Genomic DNA, 20,286 nt, shown 5'->3' with positions numbered 1-20,286 from the left:
ATCAGCATTTGTTACAGAAGAAAAGAAAACCCAGTAGTCCTTGCCTAGTACCCGTCGTTCTTCTAAACTGGCCATCCAGTTTGCCCACGCTCAGCCTGAGTCCATGGGGTGGTGACGGTGTCAGCCTCCCAGCTCCCTATCCCCACTGCCATGGCCGCCCTCCTCCCCTGTCAGGTGCCTGCCCAGGGCAGGCTTTGTGATGACGGGCTGGCTATGGCAGGGCAACTAGATGAAGTGGATCGCTTAAGTGACAGTTATTTTGGGAGTGTTTGATCAGTGTCGTTTGTTTCCTAATTTTCATAATGTTTATTTACTATTTAGAGAGACAGAGAGTGTGGCCAGGGGAGGGGCAGACAGAGGGAGACCCAGAATCTGAAGCAGGCTGGGAGCGGGATGCCCCTCAAGCGTACAGGGTAGCCCCCACAAAAAAGGCTTCTGTGTTGGTGCACCCGAATCATCTGCAGAGACACAACCACCCACCCTTGTTGAGCCCTTTTGTGACTCTGCACCATTGTGGTCGCCAGGCTCTGGCTGCTGTGCTCCTCGGAGATGGTGGTGGAGGCACAGTTGAGAAGAGTGTATCTGGACGAGTGAAGGGGATAGGAGGAAATGTCGCTTACTTGTGCACCGTGGTTCCGGAAAGGCCTTTTCCGGAGAGGTCGCTCGGGAGCTGAGGCTGACCGAGCACTCTCCCAGCAGTCTGACTCCGAGGCCAAAGGCCGGGGTCAAGGAGGAGCTTGGCTTTGTTGTGAGCGATGGAAGCGGAAGCGGAGCCAGGTGAGGCACCAGGCAGCTGGTGTTGGGACAGAACCTACCCCGTAAGGAGTTGGGTTTTCAGATAAGGGCCTGGGGTCGTTGTGTCCTCAGGGGGAAGGACTGGCATGATGTTGTTGAATTTTTTATGTTTATTTATTTTTTTTCAGGATATGAAATTTATTGTCAAATTGGTTTCCATACAACACCCAGTGCTCATCCCAAAAGGTGCCCTCCTCAATACCCATCACCCACCCTCCCCTCCCTCCCACCCCCCATCAACCCCGTTTGTTCTCAGTTTTTAAGAGTCTCTTATGCTTTGGCTCTCTCCCACTCTAACCTCCTTTGTTTTCTTCCTGTCCCCCATGGGTTTCTGTTAAGTTTCTCAGGATCCACCTAAGAGTGAAACCATATGGTATCTGTCTTTCTCTGTATGGCTTATTTCACTTCGCATCACGCTCTCCCGTTCCATCCGTGTTGCTACAAAGGGCCATATTGCAGTCTTTCTCATTGCCACGTAGTACTCCATTGTGTATATAAACCACAATTTCTTTATCCATTCATCAGTTGATGGACATGTAGGCTCTTTCCATCATTTGGCTATTGTTGAGAGTGCTGCTATAAACATTGGGGTACAAGTGCCCCTATGCATCAGTACTCCTGTATCCCTTGGGTAAATTCCTAGCAGTGCTATTGCTGGGTCATAGGGTAGGTGTATTTTTAATTTTCTGAGGAACCTCCACACTGTTTTCCAGAGTGGCTGCACCAATTTGCATTCCCACCAACAGTGCAAGAGAGTTCCCGTTTCTCCACATCCTCTCCAGCATCTATAGTCTCTTGATTTGTTCATTTTGGCCACTCTGACTGGCGGGAGGTGATATCTGAGTGTGGTTTTGATTTGTATTTCCCTGATGAGGAGCGACGTTGAGCATCTTTACATGTGCCTGTTGGCCATCCGGATGTCTTCTTTAGAGAAGTGTCTATTCATGTTTTCTGCCCGTTTGTTCACTGGGTTATTTGTTTTTTGGGTGTGGAGTTTGGTGAGCGCTTTATAGATTTTGGATACTAGCCCTTTGTCCGATATGTCATTTGCAAATATCTTTTCCCATTCCGTTGGTTGCCTTTTAGTTTTGTTGGTTGTTTCCTTTGCTGTGCAGAAGCTTTTTATCTTCATAAGGTCCCAGTAATTCATTTTTGCTTTTAATTCCCTTGCCTTTGGGGATGTGTCGAGTAAGAGATAGCTACGGCTGAGGTCAGAGAGGTCTTTTCCTGCTTTCCTCTCTAGGGTTTTGATGGTTTCCTGTCTCACATTCAGGTCCTTTATCCATTTTGGGTTTATTTTTGTGAATGGTGTGAGAAAGTGGTCTAGTTTGAACCTTCTGCATGTTGCTGTCCAGTTCTCCCAGCACCATTTGTTAACGAGACTGTCTTTTTTCCATTGGGTGTTCTTCCCTGCTTTGTCAAAGATGAGTTGGCCATACGTTTGTGGGGCTAGTTCTGGGGTTTCTATTCTATTCCATTGGTCTGTGTGTCTGTGTTTGTGCCAATACCATGCTGTCTTCATGATGACAGCTTTGTAGTTGAGGCTAAAGTCTGGGATTGTGATGCCTCCTGCTTTGGTCTTCTTCTTCAAAATTACTTTGGCCATTCGGGGCCTTTTGTGGTTCCATATGAATTTTAGGATTGCTTGTTCTAGTTTCGAGAGGAATGCTGGTGCAATTTTGATTGGGATTGCATTGAATGTGTAGATAGCTTTGGGCAGTATTGACATTTTGACAATATTTATTCTTCCAATCCATGAGCACGGAATGTCTTTCCATTTCTTCATATCTCCTTCAATTACCTTCATAAGCTTTCTATACTTTTCAGCATACAGATCTTTTACATCTTTGGTTAGAGTTATTCCTAGGTATTTTATGCTTCTTGGTGCAATTGTGAATGAGATCAGTTTCTTTATTTGTCTTTCTGTTGCTTCATTGGTAGTGTATAAGAATGCAACTGATTTCTGTACTTTGATTTTGTATCCTGCAACTTTGCTGAATTCATGTATCAGGCCTAGCAGACTTTTGGGGGAGTCTATCAGATTTTCCATGTGTAGTAGCACGTCATCTGCAAAAAGGGAAAGCTTGACTTCATCTTTGCCAATTTGGATGCCTTTGATTTCCTTTTGTTGTCTGATTGCTGATGCTAGAACTTCCAACACTATGTTAAACAACAGCGGTGAGAGTGGGCATCCCCGCCGCGTTCCTGATCTCAGGGAAAAAGCTCTCAGTTTTTCCCCATTGAGGATGATGTTAGCCGTGGGCTTTTCATAAATGGCTTTTATGATGTTGAAGTATGTCCCTTCTATCCCGACTTTCTCAAGGGTTTTTATTAAGAAAGGGTGCTGAATTTTGTCAAAGCCCTTTTCTGCATCGATTGACAGGCTCATATGGTTCTTATCTTTTCTTTTCTCACTGTGATGTATCACGTTGATTGATTTGCGAATGTGGAACCAGCCCTGCATCCCAGGAATGAATCCCGCTTGATCATGGTGGGTTATTCTTTTCATATGCGGTTGAATTCGATTTGCTCGTATCGTATTGAGAATTTTTGCGTCTATATTCATCAGGGATATTGGCCTGTAGTTCTCTTTTTTTACTGGGTCTCTGTCTGGTTTAGGAATCAAAGTAATACTGGCTTCATAGGATGAGTCTGGAAGTTTTCCTTCCCTTTCTATTTCTTGGAATAGCTTCAGAAGGATAGGTATTATCTCTGCTTTAAACGTCTGGTAGAACTCCCGTGGGAAGCCATCTGGTCCTGGACTCTTATTTCTTGGGAGATTTTAGATAACCGATTCAATTTCTTCGCTGGTGATGGGTCTGTTCAAGCTTTCTCTTTCCTTCTGATTGAGTTTTGGAAGAGTGTGCGTGTTTAGGAATTTGTCCATTTCTTCCAGGTTGTCCAATTTGTTGGCATATAATTTTTCATAGTATTCCCTGAGAATTGTTTGTATCTCTGAGGGATTGGTTGTAATCATTCCATTTTCATTCATGATTTTATCTATTTGGGTCATCTCCCTTTTCTTTTTGAGAAGCCTGGCTAGAGGTTTGTCAATTTTGTGTATCTTTTCAAAACACCAACTCTTGGTTTCATTGATCTGCTCTACAGGTTTTTTTTTAGATTCTATATTGTTTATTTCTGCTCTGATCTTTCTTATTTCTCCTCTTCTGCTGGGTTTAGGCTGCCTTTGCTGTTCTGCTTCTATTTCCTTTAGGTGTGCTCTTAGATTTTGTATTTGGGATTGCTCTTGTTTCTGGAGATAGGCCTGGATTGCAATGTATTTTCCTCTCAGGACTGCCTTCGCTGCATCCCAAAGCGTTTGGATTGTTGTATTTTCATTTTCGTTGGTTTCCATATATTTTTAAATTTCTTCTCTAATTGCCTGGTTGACCCACTCATTCTTTAGTAGGGTGTTCTTTAACCTCCATGCTTTGGGAGGTTTTCCAGACTTTTTCCTGTGGTTCATTTCAAGCTTCATAGCCTTGGGGTCTGAAAGTATGCATGGTACAATTTCAATTCTTGTATACTTATGAAGGGCTGTTTTGTGACCCAGTATATGACCTATCTTGGAGAAAGTTCCATGTGCACTCGAGAAGAAAGTATATTCTGTTGCTTTGGGATGCAGAGTTCTAAATATATGTGTCAAGTCCATCTGATCCAATGTATCCTTCAGGGCCCTTGTTTCTTTATTGACCGTGTGTCTAGATGATCTATCCATTTCTGTAAGTGGAGTGTTAAAGTCCCCTGCATTGACCACATTCTTATCAATATGGTTGCTCATGTTTATGAGGAATTGTTTTCTATGTTTGGGGGCTCCTGTATTCGGCGCATCGACATTTATAATTGTTAGCTCTTGCTGATGGATAGGCCCTGTAATTATTATGAAATGCCCTTCTTCATCTCTTGTTACAGCCTTTGATTGAAAGTCTAGTCTGTCTGATATAAGTATGGCTACTCCAGCTTTCTTTTGGCTTCCAGTAGCATGATAAATAGTTCTCCATCCCCTCACTCTCAATCTAAAGGTGTCCTCAGGGCTAAAATGAGTCTCTTGTAGACAGCAAATAGATGGGTCTTGTTTTTTTATCCATTCTGATACCCTATGTCTTTTGGTTAGCGCATTTGGTCCATTTACATTCCGTGTTATTATAGAAAGATACGGGTTTAGAGTCCTTATGATGTCTGTATGTGTACAGTGTAGCCCCCACAAAAAGGGCTTCTGTGTTGGTGCACCCGAATCATCTGCAGAGACACAACCACCCACCCTTGTTGAGCCCTTTTGTGACTCTGCACCATTGTGGTCGCCAGGCTCTGGCTGCTGTGCTCCTCGGAGACGGGGGTGGAGGCACAGCTGAGAAGAGTGTATCTGGACGAGTGAAGGGGTTAGGAGGAAATGTCGCTTACTTGTGCACCGTGGTTCCGGAAAGGCCTTTTCCGGAGAGGTCGCTCGGGAGCTGAGGCTGACCGAGCACTCTCCCAGCAGTCTGACTCCGAGGCCAAAGGCCGGGGTCAAGGAGGAGCTTGGCTTTGTTGTGAGCGATGGAAGCGGAAGCGGAGCCAGGTGAGGCACCAGGCAGCTGGTGTTGGGACAGAACCTACCCCGTAAGGAGTTGGGTTTTCAGAAAAGGGCCTGGGGTCGTTGTGTCCTCAGGGGGAAGGACTGGCATGATGTTGTTGAATTTTTTGAAAGCTGGTGCTGGTTCTGTGTGGATAGTGGGTTGGGGGAGGAGACAAGAATGGATGCAGTGTAGACGTCATTGGGTAGAGTGGCTCCTTCTAATGTGTGGGTTGAGCGCTAAGATTCGTGCTTTAGGCAACAGGTACAAGCCCCTCACATCACCCATCTCATAAAGCACAGGACAGTGTGCGTCTTTATATCCTATACAGAACTACGTAATGTTTAAAAGCAGCGTGTGTAATATTTACGTGTGTGGGTACAAGGCGTACACTAAAGTATTCACCTGTTCTGGAGTGCGTGGCAGGCACGGTACTAGGTGCTGAACACTATGTGCTGCAGTTACCTCGCCCAGAGACGTATGCGGTTTTACGGAGAGTCATAGAACGGCATGGGAGTGTGTGGTTCGGTGGAATGGGGGAACGTGTGCACAGTGCGGCTGCAGGGTGGCCGTTTTGTCCCATGGGTCGGTGTGGGTCAGACTCGGGGAGGCGGTTTTCCTTGGGAGGTTCGGCTGCCCTGTGTTCTCCTTCATGCACCCCACTCTGTCTCCCGGACGTCTTTCCAAGCACCTCGTAGTGAAGGTCCATCTGGGCGGACTGTGGGCTCTTTGAGTTCCACACGGGCCACCACCCTCCTCCCCACACCTGTGCCTCCTCCTGGGAACAGAGCAGCTTGCTCCCTGGTCCGGTGGTCAGAAGCCAGGGAGATGGCTTTGCCTCTTTCCTGCTCTTCCCTCTCCCTGCTGGTCCGTGGGTCCTGTGGCGTGGAGCTTGCCTGTCTCAGAGGCCATCTGTGAGGTCTCTGGAGATCTGTACCCTGTCATCACTCGGGTGGACTCGGGGAGGGGCCGAGTCCTGCGGTCTTCCCTGCGCCGGCCCCACTCACCTCGCAGCTGCTTGGCTGTGGGGCGGGGGGCGCCTCCTGCTGTGCAGAGATGCTGGCGTTCTGCCCCATCCGTGTACAATACGCCTCTCTCTCTGAGAAGACGGCCTTTCTTTCTGAATCTGTGTCCTGCCTGCTGGCACTTAGTGCTGGGTGTTCCTGAGCAACTTGGTCACTAACTCCTTTGGGGAAACACGTATGCCTTGTGTACAAGGACCGTCTAAACTTCTCCTTTTCTGCTCCTAGGTTGCTCAGTGAGTTAAGCGGCTGACTTTGGCCCCGTCATGAACTTTTTCTTGGCGAGGGAACCCCCGAGACGGGCTCTGAGCTGACAGCCCAGAGCCTGGAGTCTGCTTTCAATTCCTTGTCTCCCTCTCACTCTGCCCGTCCCCTGCTGCTCTCCGTCTCTAAGGAATAAAGAATGACATTACAAAATTAAAACAGAAAATCTATTTCTATTTTCCTCTTTTCTGTTGTTCACAAAGGTCGTGCTTGCTTCGTTCTTCCCCGAGGATGAGTAGAGCTGTCCGTAGAACAACTTGGTGTTCGGGGTTCCACCCTGCCCACAATTGAAAATCCATGTATAAGGTTTGGTCCCCAGAACACTTAACTGTTCAAACTCTCCTGTTGTCCAGTAACCTGAGTAGAGAGAAAAACAGTGCATTAGCACCTGTATCTTGTATGTGTCATATACTATATTCTTCGAGTCAAGTAAGCTAGAGAAACAGTTTTACGTCACAGGGAAATAGGTGCACAGCTCTGCGCTGTATTGATCCCTGAGTTTATTCTCCATCTGTTTCTAGAATGAATTGTCTATCAGAACCCACATCAGTGCTGTCTCAGGTGACACACTACGCTGTTGTTACGTGTATCCTTAGCACTGTGCATCAGAAATGGGAGGAATTGGAAAGATTCCTGTGTATTTACGGATGTAACAATTCATGCATTACCAATGAAGGGTGAATGCTTCATGATGGCCTGGTGTACTCAGTACGATTGCTTCGCCATGGCCTAGGAGATACACGGGTGAATGCATGGTTACAAAGCTTTTCTAGCCTGCAGTTTTACAGCCATATTCCTAATACAGTCTGGACACATTGTTACATTACAAAAACAGCCTGTGATAGTAGGCTGAGAGGCATTTTCTCTGGGCGGGGACCGAGAGAGACCTGCCAGAAGGAAATGTCATTTTTTGAAAGCCAGGTTATGGAACAACACGTTATTCGTTTTATGTCAGATCTTACTGCCCTTATGCCCGTGTGAGGATAGGCTGTCCAAGTGCACACAAGTCTCCACACGATGTTCCTCCTGATGAACGCTTAGGTGGTGGTGACACACATGCGTCCCGGGCGGCCTGGCTGCATGCTCCCTCGATTTTCACGCACAGACGTGTGCATGGCAGGCGAAGTGGTTCACTGAGCACCTTGGTGAGGATTTGCTGTCTGGAAAGTGGGGGTGGGTCCTCACAAATGTGCTGATATGCAGACCTGCATGGGGTGGGGGGGACCCGCTAGATGGGGCAGTCTTGGGCCTTGGGGCCTGGCGGTATGGGGGTGGAGGCGGGCACTGTCTGTGCAGCTTTCCACAAGGGCCTCTCTGTTCCTGGCCAATGTTTCCATAGACGGCTGGCTGGCTTTAGTCCCAGCGCCCTTGTCATGGAAGGGTCCATGTGGGAAAGGAGCCGAGACTCTGCCGGATCACTCCTGGTGGCAGCGTGCTTTCCAGCGATGCCGCTTCCATGCCACCTTCCTCGCCCTCCGTCTGCTTCGCCAGATCTCCTCTCTCTGCTGTCTTCTTCTGTGACCTCCTCTGGGCTTTTCTCTGTGCTCGTGACCTTCTGTAGGATACGCATTTTGAATCCCTGCATCCCCCAACTCTTTTTCTTTTTCTTTTTTTTTCTTTTTGCCATATGCACAGTCTCAGTCATGAGTTTCCTGATTGGCTGTGTCATAGGTCCTGGAAATCACGCACGTCGTATGGACAGTCATCTCTAGCAGGGATTTCTTGATTGTGTTGGGCTTGATGGTTTCCCCAGAGTTTTTTGTAACGTCCCTTGGCATCTTCCTGACTTTCATAATGTTCCCTCTGTGGCGGTTCTCTTTGGCAGCATTGACTGTCCTTCTTGTAACGTGCCTGTGCCATGAGCCTCACAAGTCCTCGTGGCCCCTGGTCCGCAGGCTGACTTAGACCCGCTGCGCTCCGGAGCGAGTGAGCCACCAAGACACGTTTGGTGGTGACCCGTGGGGTTCTGGGTGGCCAGGACATTGTCCGATGTCAGAAGAACTTTAGAGGACATTCCCTTGCTCTCAGCGTACTTCCTGAGTTGAGGGACAGAGCCGGGATGGAACTGGTCCAGGGCAAGGGCTCTGGTTGTGCAGCCAGACCACTGGCCACTGGGACTTGTTGCCTTCAGGAACCTGGGGTGAGCTTCCTACACAGGGCCAGCCGCCCTGCTCACACCCCCGCCTGTATCCGCTCATTCGGTCGCTGCTTCACCCCTTCCTACCCAACATCTTGGTGCTCACTTGTCTTTCTCGTGAATAAATGTCGTTTGTGGCATTTTCCCCCCGACAGGGCACCTCCTTCTGCATGAAAAACCTGTGCAGGCAGCCATGGTCTCCTCAACTGATTTTCTTGGGTTTTCACTTTTTGTGTTGGAGTGGTTGACATGCGGTGGATGGTAGTTCCTGCTTCTCTGCAATCTTCTCTCGGGCGTCTGGGAAACTGTGTCCTTCTTCTTCGTGGTGGAAGCTGCTTCTCCTATCGTCTGGACCATTTTCAAAGCCAAACCCCTTTCTAAAATCACCAAGCTATCCTGTGCCTGCATTGAAATGTGCCAGTTTTCGATCCTTCCCTTCCTTCTGCCTTACGTCGTGATGTCAGGTCTTCACTTGTCTTGCAGTTTGAGTTGAGTCTGCAGGTGTGCCCGTCTCACAGCAGTCCTACATCCACAGAGATGCCACATCTTCCACACGAGACACAAAGATGTCTCACAAATAGCACCAGGTTTTTGCGTGTGCTGGGGTAGCCGCAGCGAGAGCTTCGAGAATTTCCCTTTCTTTGTGCCTCCATGGTCCTCACGCTGGCCGGCTGGCAGCTGCAGCTGTGGACCTCAGGACGTGTCAGGCCATTCAGCCTTTTCTTGTCATACCATGAGTCTTCTCTGCATCGCGGGAGCACGTCCAGCATCCCTGGGGACACTTCAAATGGGTCCCAGGATGTAATTAAGGTTCATGGTATTGCCCTTAACATGGTGAAAATGATGCAGGAACCCTGAGAAATCACTTCTCCTGTGGTGCTTGATTTACTGGAGAAAGGAAGTGCTTACCAAGAGCTGAGTAGGAGATTCGTGGATTCGTGCAACACTTGAGGGGACCTCAATAGCAACAGGAGGTGGTGCACACTTCCCCCAGAGGACAGCGTCTGCTACAGCTTGTGTTATGCGGTTAGGACTTAATCCTGCGTCTCCACATTGGTTTGCCTTTCTCTTGACTGCAAATGGCACCATGTAGGTACGGTCAGTTTCTGTGTGCAAAATGATACGTTTTCTCTTGTTAGAGTAGGTTTGTGTATGTTTTCGGGGAGGAAATGCTCTAATAGCCTAGTATCTGCGTATATTTCATGCACTCGTGGCCTCCCGTTTACTTACTAGTTTTGATACTTCGTAGCTGCTCAGCTCATCTGCCAGTCTTTCCAAATGTCACACATCTCCAGAAAAGTTTCCAATGTATTTATTGGAACAAAAATCCCCACATAGAAATGGGCCTGCACAGTCCTACCTCAAGGATCAGATAGGCTTCTGTGGGTTCACCTTGTCAAGTCAGATTGCAAGGAACGTGGTCAGTTCTGTGGTGACATTCCGTTGATTTGGAAAGGGTTAATTTATGAAAGAAATTGAAGTATGTCACCAGTTTGTACTTGGATTTTCTAGAATTGCTGAAATCAACAACTCTCTTTATTTGGAATGTCAGTTGTTAAGTGAACGTTTATCCCCTCGTCTGTCCTACAGAGACCAAAGCTCTGGGGCGCCTGGGTGTCTCAGGGCATTAAGCGTCTGACTCTTGGTTTCAGCTCAGGTCATGATGTCATGGTTCAGGGATTGAGCCCTGCACCGGACTCTGCGCTCGACTGACTGGAGAGTGTGCGTCCACCTCCTTGGAGCCCACCTGTACGCCATGTCCTGGGCGGGCGCTCAGTATTGGCGGGAGAGAAGCCCCACGCGGGGTGGTGGGCCCTGGCATCACTCTCCTCAGAAACCCTTCCTCCATAATATTTCCTGCTTGCCTATGGAAAGAAGTCGTAAACTCGCCCTTTCGTCAAGAGTCCTACCATCATTTTTGAAAAGTCCATCGGGTAGGGTTGAGTCTGATTGAGCCAGGGGTTCAGGCTAAGACAGCAGCTTTTGAGGACCGTCAGCCTTTCCCCACTGCCGCTCCACAAGCCTGCTTGCCAGACGAGGCCAGAGGCTGCGGATGGGCAGGAGGCTTCTCGGCCTGTTGCTCCCGAGTCAGCAGAGTTCCTGAGTCCTAGACCTGCCAGGCACCTGAAAACGTCTGTCCCCTTGAGTGTCGGTCCCTCCGAAAATCCCCGGGACTCCTGTGGGTGGTGAGGAGGGGACTGGTGTGTGTGATGCTACTTGAGGGTGGTGGGTGCTGGGACTCTGGAGGGCCACGGAGGCCTGGTGTGCTCTGGTAAAGACCCCCTGTGTCTCTCCACTTTTGTCCCCTCTCCGACCCCAGGAGTGTGCAGCTCTCGCTGCAGAGCTCCACACCTGCAGGGAGCAGCTAATGCAGAGAGAGGAGGAGATCGCCAACCTGAAGGCGGAGAGAAACAACACCAGGGTCAGTAGGCGCACTGCCAGTGTCTTTAAACACAGGACACCATTCATGCCCCTTGTCCACATGTCCCCGTGGAGTTGGCTGGGACCTATTGTTCTCAAACCTTGTTTGATCCGTGAGGAGGAGTAAGGCTATTTTCACACATTCGAGGGGGTGGCTCCCTACCTGGGATCTGAATTGAAGGGATTCAGACTTGGTTTTGCATTTGGTGAACTTGAGGCCCGGAATTGAAGGTGTTCTTGAAACACGGTTTTCCTTTTGCCTCTCCCGCCAGCTGCTGCTGGAACATTTGGAGTTCCTCGTCTCCAGGCACGAGAGAGCTCTTCAAAAAACAGTCATACGGCGACAGGCGAAGACTCCTGCCGGCGTGTCCAGTGAGGTGGAGGTGCTCAAGGTCCTCAACTCCATATTGGAGAAGGACAAAACCGAGGCTGAAATGGTGTGCCTAGCCACAGCGGTTCTCAATTTGTGCACATGCTGTGTGTTCTAGGCACACTTTGTGTGTTTGTGTGACTGGAGTTTCCTTTTCATCTTCTTGAATTCTTGTAAGAAGACAGGTCTGTATGGTTAAAAAGCAGTAGTTGGTGGAAATGTTGTGTGTATCGATTGGCTAGTACAGATTGCATAATGTAATTTATTTCGGGGAAGATTTGTCTCGAATGTAAAATTGAAAGGGGTTAACAAGCAAGTTTGTGAACAGGAGCATCCGTGAAAAAGCTTACCAGCATTCTGTCATGTTCTTTGAGGCGAAGGGGTCTTAGGGTAACTGTAGAGTAAGGACTAATGAAACACCTCTGTGTACCAACTCAATCCCTTTGTTTCCAGGTGAGAGAGCAGTTACGTGTGGCACTGGAGGGGTGTAGTTTCGTAGAAGAATTAGGGGCCACACGCAGAGTTCAGCTCCAGACATCATCCCAGGATTTGATTGGAGGGGGTTTCCTTTTTATCCATTGTTTTTAAAACAACACGGGGGGCCTGGGTGGCGCAGTCGGTTAAGCGTCCGACTTCAGCCAGGTCACGATCTCGCGGTCCGTGAGTTCGAGCCCCGCGTCAGGCTCTGGGCTGATGGCTCAGAGCCTGGAGCCTGTTTCCGATTCTGTGTTTCCCTCTCTCTCTGCCCCTCCCCCGTTCATGCTCTGTCTCTCTCTGTCCCCCAAAAAATAAATAAACATTGAAAAAAAAAAACAACATAGGAAGACTAGCAGTGGGGGCCCTCACATGTTGCTTCCCTTTCTGAGTGTCAAAGGTGCAGAGCCAGGTGAAAGAGCTCCTGACTACCCTGTGCATTCTCGTGGCCAAGCTGGAAGAGGACCTAGACACCTCAAGGAAAGACCTCATCCTTTCTGAAGCAAGGAACACCATATTACAAAGAGATGTCCGTGAAGTGAGTGTCAGTTGAAATGGCCACGCCATCGTCGAGCCTAACGTGGGGTGTTTGGTTCGGCCTTGCCCCGTGTGTCCTTCGTCTCCCACGGGTTTTGAACGTTTGGAGTTTGGTAGAAGTAGCAGCAGAACGGGACGTGACTCCGGGGCCTGGGCGGGCTGCCTCCCCGTCTGTGTGGTGGAATCTGTCCTCCCTGGACTCTCCCCTGCAGAGGCCTGGCAGGCAGGCGGCAGAGTGGCCTCGGGTGTGGAGTGTGGGCCACCTGAGCTTGGCCCATGCCATGCTCTCGGTCCGTTTTGGGAACACACTCGGCACGTAGGAACCAGCGTGGTGCTGCCAGGTCGTTTCCGGGGGCACGGCCTTGCGGGGGCGGCGCTGCCAGGGGCCGTCACGGCCACCTCTGCCGCCCTGCCCTCCTCCCAGGGGTTCCGTGCCCCTGGTCGTGGCGGTCAGAGTGAGCGAGGCGCAGCCCGCTGGTTCTGGTGTAAGGTCATGGAGGAGTGCGGCCGCTTCTGCACGTGTGGACGTCGATGGGAATCTGATCATTGTCACAGAAACTAGTAAGGGTAGGATGGTTTCTCTGTGCCTCCTCCTGTCACTGTGAGCTGCCCTTTGCGGACAGTCCCCGCACACCCCACCCCCAGCCCGGAAATGCCACCTCGGAACACCCTGTCAGACCCTTGAGGGTGTAAGTGCACGAGCAGTCTGTTTAGTACCCTAGTGTGGGGGAGATCGTGTCAGAATTTAAAACAAAAGTATTTGCAGAAATTATAGAACCTGTTCAGTGAAGTTGTTGTTTGGCAAAGGTGGGGAGAGACCCCTCAGCAGAGTTCAAGATGCAGAGAATTTAGGAAATCATTTCTTAGGACTCATCACTTTCACTCTTGAGACTGCTGACATAAATTGCTTAGTAAACACGGAGGGCTGGAAGAGGAATCTTTCCCGTGTTGGACAAGAAAAGCAGGGCAGGACGTTCTGGTTCCATTGGCAGTGTCAGATACCATGGGATACAATGTTGTTACAGGGTTAGGCTATAGAAGATGACTTCCAGTTATATGAAAGGTGGAGTTTGGCTTCCATTTGTTAACACTGCTGCTTCAACTCTGTGGTAATTGGATGAGATTTCATCCACCTTTTCCCCGGAAAAAGGATGGTTGTCTCATGGTGTGTGCCTCCAGAGGCAAGTCGCTGTTCTGTGGAAAGCTCAACGGTGTCCGGAGGCAACCGAGGTGATTTCCGGGAGACTTTATTATCCGTTTGTCTTTGAACACCTGGGAAAGAATAAGCCTGGGTAACTGGTCAGAATCCTGAGCAGCCTCCGCACTGTCGGTACAGAGCCTGACGCGGGGCGGGCGCCAACTCACAAAGCGACACCGGCTGAGCCACCCAGGTACCCCGAGGATGCTACTTTTCTGTTTGTTTGGAAAATGAGGATTTCGCCCGGTTTTTGTGTCTGGAGCGTGTTAATGTGTCGTACGCTAATTCTTTCCCTGTTTTCCCTCTGAAATACCTGCTGTAGGCCGTGGCCCAGAAGGAAGACATGCAAGACAGGATCACTACCCTTGAGAAGCGCTGCCTCAGGGCACAGCACAAAGCCACCTCTCTGCACGACCTCAAGGATAAACTTGAAAACGAGATCGCAAAGAAGGACTCTCTGCATCGACAGGTCGTTGGTTTCGTTGAACTTCATTCCACTTTTATTAATTACAAGTCAAGTTAAGGACCAAGTGTCAATGTCAAGGTTTTAGGATCTTAGAATCTTGTGTTGACCAGCGGGGTTACTTCAACGTCCAGGGTTTAATTCTTTCGAATTTTATGGAAGCATGTTATGGGGCTCCCCTCCTTGATTCCTTCTTTGTCTTGTCTTACATGCACGTTACTCTGTTGCCTGTTAGCACTGTTTCCAAAGGAGCAGGGAGTGGCCGGGAATGTGTAGGCAGCTGGCCATTTTGGTTAGTACCTGAGATCGGGGGGAATGGCCGGGGCAGAAGCACAGTCTGGCGTGAGGATGTGAGACCCTGTGCTTTGGGAAGCAGCACGTCTCTTCCTTGGTTGTCTCAGGTCATCCGGCATTGAACAGGAACACCACATCCAGCTTCTTGGAAACAGAGAGAGCTTTGTCTGGTGTGTTTGTCAAATGTGTCAGTCGACCCAACATGATAATCAAAGTGAAATACTAGGAAGCCATTAAAATGACATCGAGGAATGCTGTTTGAGAGCACGTAACATGTTCCAAAGCATGAGTGTAAAGGGCAGATCACGAAATACTATGTGTACAGCATGTGATTTATTTTGGAGGGTTTTAAAGCATGATACGCGGTCTGTATATACACACAGAGCTATATGCACACAGAAGATGGAAGGAGTCTGTGGGAACAAACGTTAACCTTGCAAAAACCTCACCTTGTACATGATTTTTAAAATGACTTTATATATTTTTAATGCTTATTTATTTTTGAGAAAGGGAGCCAGAGTGAGAGAGAGGGAGACACAGAATCCAAAGCAGGCTCCAGGCTCTGAGCTGTCAGCACAGAGCACGAGGCGGGGTTGACCCCATGAGCTATGAGATCATGACCTGAGCCGAAGGTGGACGCTTAACCGACTGAGCCACCTCGGCTTCCCTACAAGTCCTTTAACAAAAAATCTCGTGTCTAACTTTTCCACGTTGAAGGTTTCCACGTTTTTGGTCAAGAGGGAGAGTGTTTTTGTTGAATAATGGTACACTTCCAAAAAGAACTCAACTGGCATCAGGCATGCTCTCAGAAGCTCTGTGCTGGCTGATGTGCCCACCTCAGAATGTCCTATGTAGCGAGCCCTCGGACCACAGTATAAATATGTTTACGAAGGGTTAGGACCTCACCCTTCTCTCGTTTACTGGTCAGGAAGAACGGGCAAGCTCCTCCAGAAGATGGGTTTTCTTTAATGTGTGGGAACTTTGTCTTTGGAAAGACTTCTTTGAAGATACTGAAGAAGAGCAAAGAGTTTGGCAAGACATGTTTTGCGTAGTGAAAGGAGGACCAAGGCCGTGGGTGACTCCTTGCAGAAAGGAAAGGTTTACTCTGAAGCACCTACCAAACTGTTGGCTTCGGTCAGAACTAACAGCAGATCTCTGCATTCAGATTTTGTTTCACTTTATTAAAAATGGAAACGGAGAGAAGACTTGCTACACTTTGATGCTTTGCCTTCATTTCCTAGACTGTGGATCAAAACCGCCAGTTGCAAGAGCGCCTGGAGGTGGCGGAGCGGAAGCTGCAGCCGACCCCGAGGAAGGCCAAGTCGCTGCCCGAGGTGGAAGCCGAGCCGGCCCAGAGGGTGGCCACCCTCTGCAAGGTGGGGCCCCCGTTTCCTTCTGGGTCCCATGGTGGGAATGTCATTTTCATGGCGGTCCGTGCTTGTATCTCATTTCTCACCGGTAACGTCGGCGTGCCAAAGTCCGCGAACCAGCTGAGATCTGTTTTCGGTGCTACTTTGTCTGAGATTGGAATGCTTTTCAAACGGCAGGCATCATCCCCAGTTTTGTTCCCTCCGGTTTTGTCTGACGTGTGCTGTTTGCCGTTGGCTGCATCTAAGACTCACTGCTTTTCAGACTTAAGTCAGCGACTCAAAGCTCAAGATAGTAGCCTTGGGCAAGAGAAGGACAGGGGTGCCTGGCCGGCTCAGTCAGTGGAGCTTGGGACTCTTGATCTCAGGGTCATGAGTCTGAGCTCCCCGTTGGGTGTAGAGCTTACCGAAGGAAAAAAAAAAAACAAAGAAAGCATAGAATTTTTCCGAGAAATGAGAAAATCCTATCCTCTTTTAAACACAATCGTTTTTATTTTAAAAAATTCTTAAATGTTCATTTATTTGACACAGACAGAGAGGGCGAGCATGGGCACATACATGAGCAGGGGAGGGGCAGAAAGAAGGAGATAGAATGCCAAGTAGGCTCCATGCTATCAGTACAGAGCCTGACCCAGGGCTCGAACGCCCAAACCTTGAGTTCATGACCTGAGCTGAAGCCAAGAGTCAGAACCCGACTGACTGAGCCACCCAGACACCCCTTTAAGAAATAAATCTTTAAGGAATTCACTCGGAGGTTCCACAAATAGAGTCGAGGAACGTGCCAGACACAGTCCCTGCCCTCCCAGCTCTCACAGCCCTCACCACCCACAGAGGAAGGCAGCAGTTGAAGAGGTAGTTTCCAGACATGATGTAGTCTGTGCTGGGATCGAGTGATGCACACAGGACGAGGGAGCACATGACTGGGCAGCCAGTCCATCCTTCCGGAACCTGGGCTGAGGGAACCTGTAGCAGGGAGCCTGTCGGTGCTTCTGTGTCACCGGTTCCAGTGCAGTGAGGGTCCCAGTGGGAAGGGGGGTGGGTTCGTCACGGGATAATGGCCCTCAAGGCTGCCATCAAGTCGGGCAGGCGGCATTGGGCGCCCACAGGCCCAGGCTCCAACAGAGCCTCTCCTCCTTTGTGATCTGCATGCCAAGTCTCCGTTTCTTTTCTCGCCTGTCCTGTCTCCTGTCCCTGGTCAGCCGTGTAGCCCGACCCTTTGTCTTTGGACACTGTGCTGCTGAGGAAGCTAAGTTGTTGGAAGTAACTTCCCAGCTTAGGAAGGCAGCACGCCTGTTTGCTCTTTCCGCTTGCTGCTGAGTGGACAGGGGTGTCTCCCGGGGGACGAGGCACCGTCCAAGGATCCGGGACCCGGGGTGGGGATGAGACCGTTGCCTACCCCCGGTCACCAGCAAGGAAGCCCAGTGTTTCCCACTGGCACGCATGAGGCCTGTAGGGACTGTGAGCAGGCAGAAGGCCGCTCACAGCATGTCGTGCGTAGGCACAGTGTGTGGTGTGGGGCAGCCAGCTCTTCTGACCCCGCTGTCGCCCACAGGCCGAGCAGAGGCGTGGCAACATGGAAGAAAGGCTGCGCCAGATGGAGGCCCAGCTGGAGGAAAAGAACCAAGAACTGCAGCGGGTACGTGTCCGGGCGGAGCAGCCGCGCACCTGGCAGTGATTGAGGATGAGGCGCAGGCTGGGGGTGTGGGGGTAGGGAGTGGTCCCTTGTTTCCCACTTCTCCCCACGTGGACGCCAGGCCCCTTCTCGATCCCATCAGGGGTACAGTGCACTCTTGTGCAAGTTGGATGTTAGTGAACACTCCTAGCCTGTGGACAATGTTCTCTGGACGCTGGGGCCCCGTAGGCAGTGCCGCCTAGGGGTGGAGGCACCCGCACAGCCCACCGTGCCCACCAGCTCATTAGCAGCTACTCACGGTTGACGCGGGACCTCGTGGGTGTCCCTTGGCCAAAGCGGAGGTACTGGCCTGGGGTAGGGCAGCCTAGAGGAGGGGTCTCCTTCCTTAGGACATGACACTGAGGTCCTGAAATCAGGTCACGGGCCTGACCTTGGTCCCCACATCCTGAATTTCTACTTGAGATGTAAAGGCACAGGTCGGGGTAGATGTTCCTAAGAAGAGGAATAGCGTCATCGAGCCTTGACGAAAGGGAGGCCCCTGTCCCTTGAATCCCCTGAGATTTTTCCCTGCGGGAGCTGGTCGGACGTCAACATGAAACACCCAGGAGACAGAGCAGGCAGCAGCCTCCCCAACTTGGGACGTCCATCCAAGGCCATCAGGTTTTGTTTTCACCAGAAAACTCAAAACACTCACCCTTAACTTACACCAGAAACTCGTGTGCTTGGCCCTCAGGGTCAGAGAATAAAACATGAGTTTCCGCGGAGTGAAGCTTCTGATGCCAGCGTGACGGCTCGGTTGGCCGACCCCAGCCCGCCATGACACATGCACACAAGCGAGCACAACCAGACGCTAGCCTCTTGGGCCGAGAATTCGACCTCACCTACTTAGAGAAGCACTTCATTGCCTTTAGGACTGTATGGTAGTTTGGAGGGACAGGTGTTGAGATAAGGATTCTATTATAACTGAGACAATTGCAAGGACACTTTTAAGCTGCTTTGCTTGAAAAATACTTGGGTGCTGATCCCTTCTTGTGGGGTGGCCAGGGTCTTTTCCAAGTGATGGCCGTTGCTGCGTGTGAGGTGTGGTGGTCGTGCTTTCTGTTGCCTGCTCCCAAGGAAAGAGGTGCCAGCAGGTGTGGCTTAGAGATGAGGAAGCCCGAACTTGGAGGGACTGTCCATTGCCTAGCCTGCGGGTGTGTCCTGAGGGCTCTTCCTCCTCCCTGGGCCCCCCGACTGCAGGGCACATGTGTACCCCGTACCCCACGGCCCTGCGCCCGGCAGGAGCCCCTGAATCCTGCCGGCCTGTCCTCGCCGCTTCTGTTTTGGGTTAATTCAGGATATGCGGTAGAAACAAGTTTTTAAACCATACGATTGATGAGAGTTCTATAAAACACAGACCCGTGAACTTTGCGGTTACGTTCGGAAATTACTTGAGGTAAATACAAGTTTCCATTACAAAACGTTCAGGAGATGTGTGAATTTCACGAAAAACAGGTGAAAGTCTTTCTCACCACTGAATCTTTCCCAAAGGGGATTTTTTTTTTATCTTTGGGTTTTGTCAATGGATTCATTTCTTTCCCCCTGAGGCCAGATCCGAGCTTCTGTTTCCGCCCCGGAATATTCCTCCTCCCGTGTGTAGATCAGCTGATCCCCTTAAGAATATGCTCTCCTGCATGTACATCTGCCTCCTGAGCCCATCTGAGAGCTAATAATGAGGACATTCGTGAGGGCCCATGCGTGTTTTGTTTCCCAGAAACAAAGGGACCTGCTAAGTGATGACCCCTGGGAAGCAGGTTCCTGCGTTTCTGTGCCCCGCTAGGTCGGTGCTGGCAGTGACGCACAAGCACGCCAAAGAGTGCCGTGGGAAGGGGCAGCCGAGGATGGCGTGCGTGTGGGTCACACCGCTGGTCATTCGCACGCCTGAGCCGGTGTTCGCACTTTGGCTTGAAGCCTGCGTCTTCTCTTTCAGGTAAGGCAGAGAGAAAAACTAAAGGAAGAGACTAATCAACATCTGTCCAGCACTATTGACAAGCTCCTGTATGAATCGGACAAGCGACTTCAGCGTCATCTACAAGAGAGAATGGCTGCTGCGGAAGATAAGGTAGGACATGAGAGACAGCGGCTGAGTGCCCCCATCCTCACAGAGGAGACGCTCACGTTGTGATCCTGAGGAGCAGCGTGGAGCAGAGGCTAACAGCCACTGCAGAAAGTAGAAATGATTCTTTCACGTGGAAAAACTGCAGGCTGTTACCCACTGCCTACGTTAAGTTCCCAGTGTCCTGTCCCTGCCCGACGTATGTGTGCGGGAAGGTGCGTCTCACTGTCTAGAAGAGGAGTATGGTCTGGGGAGGGCCCGAGAGTGAGTATTTTAGGCTTTTCCTAACTGAGACGTAAGGAGTAAGCTAGCTTCATGCTAATCAAAGATGGGCACAGAAACAGCCATAGGCAGTATATAACTAAGGGGAGGGGCCGTGTGCCGATAACCCTTTGTTGAGAGGACCCGGCGGTGGCTGGATGTGGTCGGCAGGCCCTCGTTTGCCACCCCTGTGCTGGAACCTTCAGCCTGGTTCTTGTCTGGGGAGCTAATTTCTACCTCTTTTGTCCAGAACGACCGGTAGGAGTGCGCAGTTCTGTCAGGCATTTAACCAGCTGAAAACAGAGTTTCTCCTGTTCCATCTCCTGCCTTCCCTCTTTTCATCTGGGTTGCAAAGAGTCGAAGCCTGGACTCTCACACCATCATAACGGATACACTTGAGGT

General features: G+C 50.2%; 1 protein-coding gene across 1 annotated transcript in view; it reads left to right on the top strand.

Moving 5' to 3' along the window:
- The first annotated feature begins 5,118 nt into the window (after window positions 1-5,118).
- Window positions 5,119-20,286, top strand: part of LOC122478623 (liprin-alpha-1-like) — a 33,015-nt gene continuing 17,847 nt past the window's right edge. Inside the window, exons 1-8 of the mRNA XM_043572172.1 lie at window positions 5,119-5,353; window positions 11,092-11,193; window positions 11,465-11,671; window positions 12,428-12,574; window positions 14,094-14,240; window positions 15,770-15,904; window positions 17,448-17,531; window positions 19,498-19,629. Of these exons, the coding sequence (XP_043428107.1) occupies window positions 5,186-5,353; window positions 11,092-11,193; window positions 11,465-11,671; window positions 12,428-12,574; window positions 14,094-14,240; window positions 15,770-15,904; window positions 17,448-17,531; window positions 19,498-19,629 (1,122 nt within the window). The 5' untranslated portion in view covers window positions 5,119-5,185. The remainder of the gene's footprint in view (window positions 5,354-11,091; window positions 11,194-11,464; window positions 11,672-12,427; window positions 12,575-14,093; window positions 14,241-15,769; window positions 15,905-17,447; window positions 17,532-19,497; window positions 19,630-20,286) is intronic.

This window comes from Prionailurus bengalensis, unplaced genomic scaffold, assembly GCF_016509475.1.
Source record: "Prionailurus bengalensis isolate Pbe53 unplaced genomic scaffold, Fcat_Pben_1.1_paternal_pri Un_scaffold_114, whole genome shotgun sequence".
In the NCBI taxonomy this organism is placed as follows: domain Eukaryota; kingdom Metazoa; phylum Chordata; class Mammalia; order Carnivora; family Felidae; genus Prionailurus; species Prionailurus bengalensis.
The sequence above is the reverse complement of the archived record's forward strand: the minus strand, read 5'-3'. Positions and strand labels throughout refer to the sequence as shown.